General features: G+C 49.6%; 1 protein-coding gene across 4 annotated transcripts in view; it reads right to left on the bottom strand.

Moving 5' to 3' along the window:
- The window catches only part of Tnik (TRAF2 and NCK interacting kinase), a 418,588-nt gene extending 410,062 nt beyond the window's left edge, over positions 1-8,526 (bottom strand). For all 4 annotated transcript variants that reach the window (XM_006971170.4, XM_016000780.3, XM_006971168.4 and 1 more), the window contains exon 1: positions 6,367-8,526. In XM_006971170.4, coding sequence (XP_006971232.1) covers positions 6,367-6,423 — 57 coding nt within the window. In that variant the 5' untranslated portion in view covers positions 6,424-8,526. The remainder of the gene's footprint in view (positions 1-6,366) is intronic.
- Between the last annotated feature and the right edge of the window lie 3,375 nt (positions 8,527-11,901).

The raw sequence follows: 11,901 nt of genomic DNA on the forward strand, positions 1-11,901 counted from the left end.
CACATTTATATGCACAGAAGAACATTTAATTAAAAAATATCATGGAGATGTTCTTGAAGTTCTCAGCATAATGCTAACAAACTAGCTTAGATTTCCCTCTAAAAGAACTACCCTGGCCCCCAGGATGGAAACAGCAATGTGACATTCAAGCATCTCTCAGTCTCCAGTTATCCCAGCTTCTGTCAGAAGCATAAAGAATGCCTCACCCAGCTGGGCATGACGGCCAGGATTCCATCACAGCAGCCCGGAAAGACTGCTCCCCCTGAAAGAGGAGCCATGTCAAAGCAGGGAGGGTATGGATTCATTCGGAGCAGAAGGCAGAAAGGGCCAACCAGCAAGACTCAGAGTGACTAGCTTTCAGGGGGCCTTAGAGATGGGGGGAGGGGATACCTGAAGCAGGAACAGCTTCTGAAGTGCTTTCATCAATGAAATTCCCCATGACCTCCTAAGTAGACAATTATGCAAACAGCAAACCAAGGCTTGTATTAGACCTTGTATTAAAGATTACTCCGGTTAATAATGAGTACTAAAAATGCTTACGCCTATTTCACTGATGTTCTGCTAACTGATGCTGCATCCTATTTTTTTTAATGTTCATTGGTGTTTTGCCTGCATGTATGTCTGTGTGAGGGTATCAGGTCCCCTGGAACTGGAGTTACAGACAGTTGTGAGCTGCAATGTGGGTGCTCGGAATTGAACCCGGATACTCGGGAAGAGCAACCAGTGGTCTTAACCACTGAGCCATCTCTCCAGCCCTTGATACATCCTATCTTATTAAGAGGCCATGTCATTGCAAAGAAAGTATATTTCACAGTCTGGGAGGAACAACAAAGTCATCTAGAGGGAAACTGCTGTGCCCTGTCAACCTAAGATACCCTTCTCAGTCCATACAACTTTACCAAAATCCTATTGTAGACCAAATTTAATAAAGTGCTCTGGGGCAATGAATTAATAAAGTGTCAAGAATTCTTTAAGACCTAAGAGACTCCTGACCAGGTTTTAAGCACAAGGCTATTAATGTATCATCTTTTAAGTGTCCACTCCATTCCATTCTCTCTGAAAAAGAAAAACTATGAAAAGACATGATATAGTGTGTGCGTTTGAATAATGGGTCATCCATACAAAACGACAAGAAAGAGAAAGTGCTTTCACAAATAAGGCTGATGAATGATACTAGTCCAGAAACACAGTAATCTTTAAAAGGCTTCTGAGTGTCCTTTCTCCTCTAGAATGGATGTCTATCCTAGAACCAAGCTCAACTGAGGACCCGAGAAAAGTGTACCAGGCTACGTGAGCACATAATGATGTTTCAATGCTATTGAAAAGAGGCATCTTCACTGAAGAACAGTTGAGGAAGAAACCTGTTATCAACCCCTGGCCTCCACAGGCATGGACACATATGCACATACACACACTCAAATGATGTGCCTTCTAAGCCAGACACGGTGGGCACATGCCTGTACTCCCAACACTCAGGAGCTAAGGCAGAAGCATTCACAGTTCAAGGCCAGTCTAGGCTACAGAGTGAGTTTCACACCATCCTTGGCTGTATCTTAATAACCCGTCTCAAAAAACAAACAAAAAGCATCCTTCTGCATCTTCTGCCAGGCGTAGTCACTGGGATCAAATGTTGGTGAGTTGGAGCTTCCCATAAAGTTCTATCGAATGACCCATTTGTTTGCTGCCTTGTGATTTAGATGCTCTGCCATAGAGTCTTTGACTTTAGACCCCAGGGGGATGAAGACAAACAGCTGTCCTTCCATCTTTGTGCTGCTGACACTTAAGTGGCATGCCCCAAATCACAGAACTTACAGGATGTGCACAGAGAATCCGGACGCTCGTGGCCATTCCACCTCATTCACACATGCATTCATTCACGCATATACTCAGCCCTTCATTCATCCACTCACCCAGTCATTTATTTAACTAAGGAGGCATCCAAACACAAATGACTCCATGGCCCTTAACAAACCTCTTGTGAGGAGGCAAAAAGAGAACCTCACACCCCTTGTAACACAAGTATGAAGTCTGCAGTCAAGAGATGCAAGCTTTCCAAGTGAGATCAAGTTTTCAATTTGGGTTTTGATGGAGGAAGACATGGTTAGGGTCTGAGACGGCTCAGTTGGTCAAGTGCTTCCCACACAAGCATGAGGACCTGAGTTTGGATCCCCAGCAGCCACACACAGAAAAACACCTGTCTGTGGCAGGGATGGGTATGGAGGCAGGGTGGAGATGGGAAGGTTGCTGGGGCTTGGGGACGAGCAAGTCTTGCCCAACAGTAGGCTCCAGGTTGAGTGAGAGTAGAAAGGGAGATGAGAGCTCTTTGAAGGACCTGAGTGTGATTCTCACATGGCAACTCACAACCATCTCTACCTCCAGCTCTAGGGATCAGACATCCACTTTTGGCCTCCTCTGCAGGCTCCCAGAGGCACTTGGTGCACTGGCATGCATGAATACATAAAAAATTAACTAAAAAAAAAAAAAAGGTAAGAAAAATAGAGGATGTTACCCGACCTTGACCTCTGGCCTCTACATTCACATGCACACACACATGCATGACACCTGTGCACATGCATGTACCAACTTACATATGCTTACACTGCACACACATATGGGGAGGAGGAGAGGAAGAGGACTGAGAATGGCGAGGCCAGGAAGGCAGGGGGCATAGAAATGTGGGTGTAAGGCATCTCATGCTGTTCGAACAGAAAAGTGTGTCTGAGTCCTGCTCCAAGCTGAAAGTACAGGATTAGCACCCTGACCTTGAATGTCTGACACCGTGGGCCAAGCTGAGGAGAGCCAGTGTGCTCCAGTTCAGAAGCATGCTAATCTTCAAAAAGCTTTCTGGCCAGCTCCGCTCAGAGGCAGTCGAGCATCATGGTGGATAATTTCATCTTCTAATACAGGGATGTCTCAAGCAGGCATGACTCAAGCCCAGGTCTGAATAGGGGATTGTTTGCAGTAGTCAGTGTGCATGTACACACATTTTCATACACCCACATAGACAGAGTTTATGTCCATAATACTGTATGTAATATCCGCATCTACAGTGATTGTACAAAGCATGCATGAACGCCAGAAACCTCACACACAGAGGCATCTGAATAATGTGTGTGTCTGGAAGGACCCCTGGGACATGTTCAGATGGAGATGGGTTACTGAGAGGCTATCCACGCAGGGCAACTGTCTGTGCTACGTGATTTAGATTGCCATTTGCCTGTGAAGAAGGGACTGAAAGAAGGCAGGACAGGATAAATTCCAAAGGTGCCTAATAGCTCTGCTCACCTGCATTGGTAAGTTCTCTGCTTCTAGCAGGTTGTTCACTTTTATGAAAAAAAAAAAAATTCCTTGACCCTGGTCCAATGACTTCTCTTGGCTTCCCCCTCCCCCGACCCCCAAGCAGATGACATGCCACTGATTTCCTTTTCAGCTACAGATGATGTGTCTTAGAAAGAAGACTGAGGACTCGGGAACCATAGATTCTCTGCTCCAGCTGCTTTATCTCCCCTTTGGCTGTGTGACCTTGGACAACAGACTTCCCCTCTCTGGGCTTCAGTCTCCTGGATGACACATGAGAGGAATGGCCAGTTCTTTTCCAGCGTTCATCTATGAACCCATCCCTACCCAACACCCAAGATTCAGTTGAGCTTCATGAACCCTGAGATGAGGACTCAATACGTTGAATTCTGATGGTCTGTTTTCTAATGAAAGATCCCACTTCATTTCACACGCACAAAACAAAACAAACAACAACAAAACCCAACACCCAAATCTTGTGTGATTTAAGTGGTAGGGATACTGGCTGCTCTGGTTTGAGTTATGCATTGTTGCTATTTGGGGGAATTTTAGACGGGGCCCAGTCTGGGATCACTGGCTGAGAACAATGAGCCCCCAAAGTCAGAAGGGGAAAGGCCTCTCTAGACAGGAGCTGCCTTTAAATCCCCAAGCGCAGGGTTTACAAAGAGCATTGATTGTATACATTAAAGAGCCACAGGAACATGGAGGGGCTGGCAGGCTGACTCACTGACCTTGCCTGCATTTCAGGGGTCAGGCTTTTCCTCAGGAGGTGATCGCTTACAGGCTTTACTGCAAGCTCAGGAATCAACGTCTCCAAATCTGGGGAGCCAGTCACCTTCTACACTCTGATGTGTGTGGCCCACCCACTAGCCCTGGGAGACAAACCTATCTGCAGGCCTCCTCCACCCCAAGACTGCCTGAAGCTCCCAGGCCTGCTGAGTACAAGTGTCTGCCCATCTGCATAAGTCTTCCAGCCAGCAGCTCCCCAGACTCCCCAGGAGCTGTAGTCCGAGCTCTAGGCATACCCCAGTGCAGGCAGAGAGTTCATTGAGCTTCCTGGGTGACAAAGAGCGATCCCAGGGCATCATGCAAAGATACCTGCTCCACACACAGATTGCAGGGCACAGGTCTCCCCGGGGTGTGAACCAAGTAGCTCTGATGGCAGCTTCTGTGCTGGGCATCTTGCCCACAGGAGCCAACCCCCCCCCCTCAACTTAAGAATCACGTCAGGGAGAATGATGCTATGGTTCTGGCTCAGCTAAATCACAAGCCTGGCTCATTGTTCAGGCCTACCTCTTAGCCACTCCTTCTCCCCCAAGTCTGGGCCACTGGTCCACCTGGTTAACTCACCCACAGTAACTCCCAGCCGGAGAGAGTAAAGGAGGGCACAGTGGGCAAGCGGGAGCCACACATACACTTGCTTGCCCGAAGCACCCACTCTGCTCCCAGCCCCCACACTCGGCTGCCCACTGGTTCTGGATGTGGCCTTCGGGCTCTAGAGAAACAGTCAGCTTACTGTAATCATGCATGAATGAGCTCTTGCTGCCCCACTATCACCGCAGCCCGTTTCAAAGGGCAGTCCGTTCTCAACCTGAGCACTGCCTCTCCGAATCCTTGTCTCTCTGGACCAAAAGATAAGGAAAGGGCCAAGGATTCAAGGTGTGGGCAGAACAGAGGCTCACAGAGCCTGAAGAAAAAGTACCACTTCGATCAGACAGGTAGGTAGCATTTATAAATGTCTGTAGAGAAAGAGGTAAGGGCAGGAGACACAGATCAACGGCCCCAAGACTGAGCATCGGTCTAACAGTGTGTTCCGGAGGACCACTGAACTTGCCCCCATCCTGGCAGTCGGTGACGTGAGCCACCTGCCTTCAGTCTCACCTACCCTCGGGGCATCGAACATATGCATTGGCTCTTTATTTTATTTTTAGTTTGGGAGAGGAGGAAACTAGTCGTACTGAGATTGGTGTCCAATCTTCCTCAGATCCCTGCTGCCACCGCCACCACCCCTCCTTACCCCCTTCCTGGCAGGCAGCATCTAATTAAAATGGCAAGAACGCTGGGCTCCCTTCCCCGAAGGAGTGTGCTGGGATTAGGGGTGGGGGTGGGGAAGCGTCGAAGCTGCAGTGGGATTCCTGGCAGTATGATCTCCAAACAACAGCAAAATGGATTCTAGATCACTAAAGTCGTATTCAATACAATGGAACGACGTCTGAGGTGTTTCAGGAGAAGGTAAAGGCAAAGCAGAGGAGCTGGGGGAAGGGAAGGTGTTCTACAAAGGACTGGTCACAGACCCGGGAGACACACACACACACACACACACACACACACACACACACACTCACACACAGTCTCTCCAGGGAGTTCCGGTGTGGTGGGGAGAAGCAGCTAAAGCGTCCCTTTCACCTGCTGAAGTTCAGCCATAAAACTGAAAGGTCACAGTCACCGAGCTAGAAAGGCACAGGCAGGGCTGAGTTCAAACCGCAGATAAAGGTGAGTGCACACTGGCGTTTGGGGAAGCGCGGAGCCGGAGCCCTCGCACGGGAGGCAGAACCCGGGAGGCCAGCCAGTGGCCATCTACCAGACCAGCCCGGAACAGCAATTGTTGTCCCTTGGAGAGGCAGGGTCGGCTGGTGGGGACAGCTAGGCTCACGATGGCATCTTGCAGGTAGCTGGCAACCCTGAGGGGCCAGTGCCTTTATTCTTGAAGAGATTCTTTTTGCATCCAGGAGCAGTCGGGTCTCGCGCCTTGGCAGGAGACGGTTGCTCGGGTACACACACACACACACACACACACACACACACACACACACACACACACACACACACACGCCTTTCATGTAATTCTCTTACACCGACCGAAGACGAAACTGACATAAGCTCCACCAGCTTCCTTGCGGAGCCGGGGAAGAGCCGAGGAGCACCAGGGCAGCCCAGCCCCTGCTGTAGGGGTAGAGGCTCAGCCTAGAACCCCATCCGCTGCCCCGGAATCAGGACAGGAAGCCAGGGCACGTTCCCTCGCCCAGCCCCAGACCATTGGAAAGAAAGGAGAAAACACGTTCTGCTCACCCTCAGGGCGGAGAGATCGATTTCATCCAGGCTGCGAGCTGGGGAGTCGCTCGCCATGTCGACTCTTCGCGGGAGAAATGGACCAAACCACCCCGAAGCGTCTGCCTTGGCAATTCCACCCTGGTCTATTTCGCTCGCGTCCTCATGCGGCTGTCCGCCAGAGAGGCCCGGGGCCCAGCCTCCCCCGCCCACCCGGGCCCCACAAGAGTCCGATGCCGATCTTCCGAGAGCGTCGATCCGCGGGATCCCGAGCCCGACCTGCGCGGATCTCCAAGCCCGGAGCCGCGGTGCGTGTGGGCTGCGCGCCCTGATCGGCTAAGGGCGCTGGGGCTGCGTGGGTGTATTTAAATGGGACATGCTTCTTTGCTTGTGCGTGGATGGCGGCTGCATTGGCTGTTATAATGAGACATATCAACTCCTCCACTCAGCTGGGGGGGTGGGGGTGGAGAACCACACAGAACTGTCTATCACCGCTTCCTGGGAGGAGTGGGGGGGGAGGAGGCGTGGTCTCCGACTGGGGAGAGGCCGCGCTTCCTGACCGGGTCCCTCTGCACTAGCCAGGGTGGGGGAGGGGCGCGCACCCTTTCCGCCCCAGCTTTTGCGGGTTAATAGTGCTGAATCGGAAAAGCCGATCTTGAACCTCGCTGTGCAGGGACCCGAAGGCTATTTTTTAATGTGTCCAATTTGTGCAATGCACCAAAATGGCCCTTCGATCGCATCTTGGGGTTTCTTGACTGGGTTCAGATGCTCTAATGGTGAAAAGGTGGTGAGGAGAGGCAGCGGGAAAAGACAGCACCGTCCTCCGTCCCCCATTAATTATTTGTGGGGCTGGAGTAAAGGCGGGCCGGTGCAACCGGTGCATATAAGGACTTGTGCGCAGGGAAGGGGATCCGCCTCCCGGCGCAGAGCCGGTTGGGGAGAAGCTCACACGCTCGGAGCGCGCAGCCCGGCTTTGGCACCGGGCAGTGGCCACGGGGTCGCGGTCGTTTGCCGTTCCCGAGTTGCAGGAAGGCAGGCCCGGATCATCCGTGGTTCTCTCAGCTGGGTAGATTGGCCAGAAGGTGGAAAGCCTGGAGATGTGAGCTCCATCTCGACATCGCCACACCCAGGACCTGCGCGTGCCGCAATTCCCCATGGAAATGACCGAATTGAAAAGCAAGCTTGCTCCCTGGGTGCAGTAGCTCGAAGGCTTCAGGTGACTCCCAGACCAACATTAATTGGGCGACACACTGCCGCCAAAGCCAGCGTTTCCTTCTCTGCGGCTTTTCCCCAGTGACCTACCCGGATTGACGGAGAAAGTTTGGCTTGGGGAGAGTAAGACGTGACATGCGAGCGATTTGACTTGGCCCGCTGCTTTTTCACTCAAAAGCTGGGTGTTTGCAGTGATAACAGGACTTTCTGTTATCAAAAGTGTGAAGTCACTTCCCCAGCCCCCGCGCAGACCTTCCTCCCTCCTGGGTCGGCCCGGCAAAATACGTTTGAAGAAAACATTAATACTGAACTCTTCCCACTCCCTTCAATCCAGTAGCTCGGAGAATGGTCCTTTCACATCTAAGACCAGAGGCCAAGTGCATTGCGGGTTTTGGTTTTGACTCTGCTTTCTGTTTTGTTTTCTTTGGGGTGGGGGAAGAGGCTCCTTTTATTTATTTTATTGGTTGGTTAGCTTGGTTTGGTTATGAGACCAGACCTCATGTACTTCAGGGTGGCTTCTAATCCACTGTGGAGCAGAGGATGGCCTTGAACTCATTCTGCAAACACCTCCCAAGTACTCAGATTACAAGTGTACACCAATACCGGAGCTGCTGCCACTTCTTAAATCATGACTTGTGAACTGAGCTTCAGAATACGTCAAGTGAACCAACGAGCGGACCCTGCTAATGCAGCGAGGGTCTGCGGGCCTGTTTTGTCCTGGACTCACTCTGGTGAATCCATGCTCGGTAGAACCGCACCATGATGCTAAGAAGGCTGTTCCCATAGCATGCAAATGTCAGCAGTGGTCGGGGAGCTGCGCCTCTGAAGGTTATATGCTGAGCATTTTTTAATGTTTTAAAATATCTAAAGGGATCTATCTGACTTTGAACCCCCTGATGAAGTCACTCGGCTCAGGTACTGGGTGCCGACCCCTGAGCCACTGTGAAGGAATGGATAAAGGCTGTCTTTCCCACCACCGCTGCTGCCCTTGTGTGTTATCTTTTTATTCTCACCCTTCATCCAGGCAGCAGGTGACATGTCTCCAGGTGAAGGAAAGCCATTTTAGATTAGGTACTGAAATTCCTAAGCAGGCTGATGTGTAAAACTTCAAACTTGAAAATAGGAGATAGACACTTTTTCCTGTGGAAAATTAATACAGAGTTCCTGGAAACATCACCCCCCCCCCCCAAAAAAAAAAGATCTTTTCCCCTGGCCCTAATAACTGACACAAAATTCTCCTTTGGTGTAGAGTTGGTTCAGGATAGTACATAGTGTTGTGGTTGCTACTGAGGAAGGCCCGCCTCTGAGCCAGAGAGGAAGCCTGAGAGTCAGGCTTAGGCAGGAGAGTTGGCTACTTAAAGAGGGATCGGCAACCACCCTAGAGAGTAAGGGACAGTGAGGAGGAGGAAGCCGCGCAGGTGAAGGGTGGTACATCTTGGGACCAGGTGAAAACTGAGGTGGGATTGGGCGGAGCTCTGCGTGCCCTATGAAGGAACATCAAACTCCCTTCTTTAGACCAGGTACCTAAAGATTTCAGCTGTTCCACCATAAATGGCCTCATTTCTTTCCGTCCGAATACAATCTGTGCTCTTATCAACAGTTTTTTTTTCCTTTTGTCTAATTTTTTTTTTTTTTTTTTTTTTTTTTTTTTTTTTTTTTGGTTTTTCGAGACAGGGTTTCTCTGCGTAGCTTTGCGCCTTTCCTGGAGCTCACTTGGTAGCCCAGGCTGGCCTCGAACTCACAGAGATCCGCCTGGCTCTGCCTCCCGAGTGCTGGGATTAAAGGCGTGCGCCACCACCGCCCGGCTCCTTTTGTCTAATTTAAAAGAAAGCATAAATCACTACTGTAAAAAGAAGTCCCCAGACCTTAGCATAAGCCACTCCATGATAGAAGTACCATTCAGGCTCTAAAACTCAGCACGTAAACAGCACCACCAACTAAAACTAAAGCAAAGACCCGATCCATCAAAGTCCATCATCCATAGAGATAGTCTCTGAATGGACTAACCTTGCTTTTGGGCTTCTGTAGTTATGCTTCTGGCTAACTATTCTTGTTAACTGAGGTGTGTCAACCTAGGACATGGTTTTTGTTTGTTTGTTTGGGTTTGGTGTGTGTGTGTGTGTGTGTGTGTGTGTGTGTGTGTGTGTGTGTGTGTGTATGCTTAAAAACTCACCCCAAGAAAGGCTCAGGGCTACACTGGGATCCGGAACACCCAGTGTAGTTGCTGGCTGACTAGTAAAGACTTTCTGTTGGCTTAACCCGTGTCCACGCTGTCTTCTCTGGTGAATACTCCATAACACTAAACACACCTGCTCTTATAGAAAGGAAATCATGCAATTAAATATAATGGAATTGAAATCTCTACCATTACATTTTGGTTGACTATATCTTCCGCCAGACTCTGAGTTTCTTCCAGAACAGCCTGGGTAACATGAAAGCCCCGCCTCACAAAGGCAGACAGGAAGCATGGAACGAGGGGCCAGCAACCAAGACGGCTGTAGATACGTGATGATAACTGGCAGGGGAAAGAGAACAGCAAAGCGACATGGGCATCGGGATCTGACAGATCTGAGGGACTGGGGGAGCCGAGACCATTCAGGCCTACGTGAAGAGCCAGGAAAGCAGCCGGGCTGCTGTTTATCTGTGGAGTAACATGGGATAACAACAGCCCAGCGGGAAGGGCACAGACCAACTGGGCAGTGAGGAGGAGGAAGAGGAAATGGTGGAAGGCACGGAAGCACGTGGTAGCTACCAGGCTTGATTTGTTTTGAAAAGCTGAAGCAAGTACTGTTAGATGCTCAGAATTGTTAAACATGGATTGCAAGTGATGGGCATTTAATGTATTGCTCTTGTTATGTTTACGTATTTGAAATATTGTTGTATCTTAAAAGTATTTCTAAAAGAGAGAAGTCAAAGGAGGTCATCTTCTCCCTGTTACGTTCAGTGTTGCTTACTAATACATCATGTGCCAACTCAAATCACAATGTGGAAATCAGAAACAACATGTGTAGGGTTGAAAATGTAGCCCAGGTTTGCGTCTAACTCACTACATAGCTGAAGATGACCTTGAACTCTTGGTCCTCCCAAGTGCTGAGCCATCACGTCTAGCTCAGAAAAATATTTTTAAACATACATTAAGATTCTAAAACAAGCAACATCAACTGGCCACCTATCCAGAGCACTGTCTGGATGACCTCAGTCAGCAAGTCTGGATGGCCGTGAAGCAGCCATCTGTATGGGTAAGATTTGGGCAGACTGAGGCTACATGGACAGGCGTGAGTATTGTGGTGAGTAACCAGGGACAACATTGATTCACTGATCCATTCATGGAGATCATTCTGTGAAAAAGCATGCGAGGCCCTGAAGAGCCTGGGTCACACGAAGCCCTCACCCCACAGAGACGAACAAGCTTGTAGGCGGTCAAGGATAAGGTGATTCAAGCATACAGTGATAGCTGGGGATGCATTGCACACTCCTCCCTCGGCTTCAGCACTGAGCATAGGTGCTCGGACCAGCCAGGCAAGCTGGCGCTGGGTGCTGGTCCCCAATTACTGGAAGAAACAGGAACACACAAGGCCACCCCAAACTGCCTGCATGCCCCAAGCCCTGTACAGTCCTCTTTCGACCACACACAGCAAAGCAAACAATCAGAACAGCACCACAGATAAGCGAGTGAGTTCTGAACACAAAGATGAGCATACATGGGCAACCTCCCAGTCACCGATGGTTCACTGGAATATATTACTAGAGAAGAAAGACACTGCCTTCAATCCACAAACTGAATCAAGACCCAAGATAATACGCCAAGAAAGTCCTATAATGTGCACTTTTAAATCCAGGCATAATCCAGGACATGCATTCATAAAACATGGTGTTTTGCAAAACTAATTAAAGGATTATTTAATCATGGTTTATGGGTGCTAGGAAGATGGCCCAGCGGGTGCACTGCTTGCTGCAGGAACCTGAGAACATGCATTTGAATCCCAGTGCCCACATGCAAAAACGGCTTACTGCAGCAACATACCGCAGTCCCAGTACGGGGAAGTGGAGTCAGGAGCATCTCTGGGACACACAGGCCAGTTAGTCTAGCTGAATCAGCAAATACCAGGAGCAAGGAGAGACCCTGTCTCAAAAAATCAGGTGGAGAGTGATTGAGAAATGCATCCCATGTTGACCTCTGTGCTTCACATGCACACACACACACACACACACACACACACACACACACACACACGCACACACATACACACACACACACACACACACAAACACCTAAAAACGTTTAAAAGACGATATTGAGATAAAAACATAGTAGATTGAACAAGTAATTGTTAATATAATTGT

Source organism: Peromyscus maniculatus, chromosome 6, assembly GCF_049852395.1.
Source record: "Peromyscus maniculatus bairdii isolate BWxNUB_F1_BW_parent chromosome 6, HU_Pman_BW_mat_3.1, whole genome shotgun sequence".
NCBI lineage: Eukaryota > Metazoa > Chordata > Mammalia > Rodentia > Cricetidae > Peromyscus > Peromyscus maniculatus.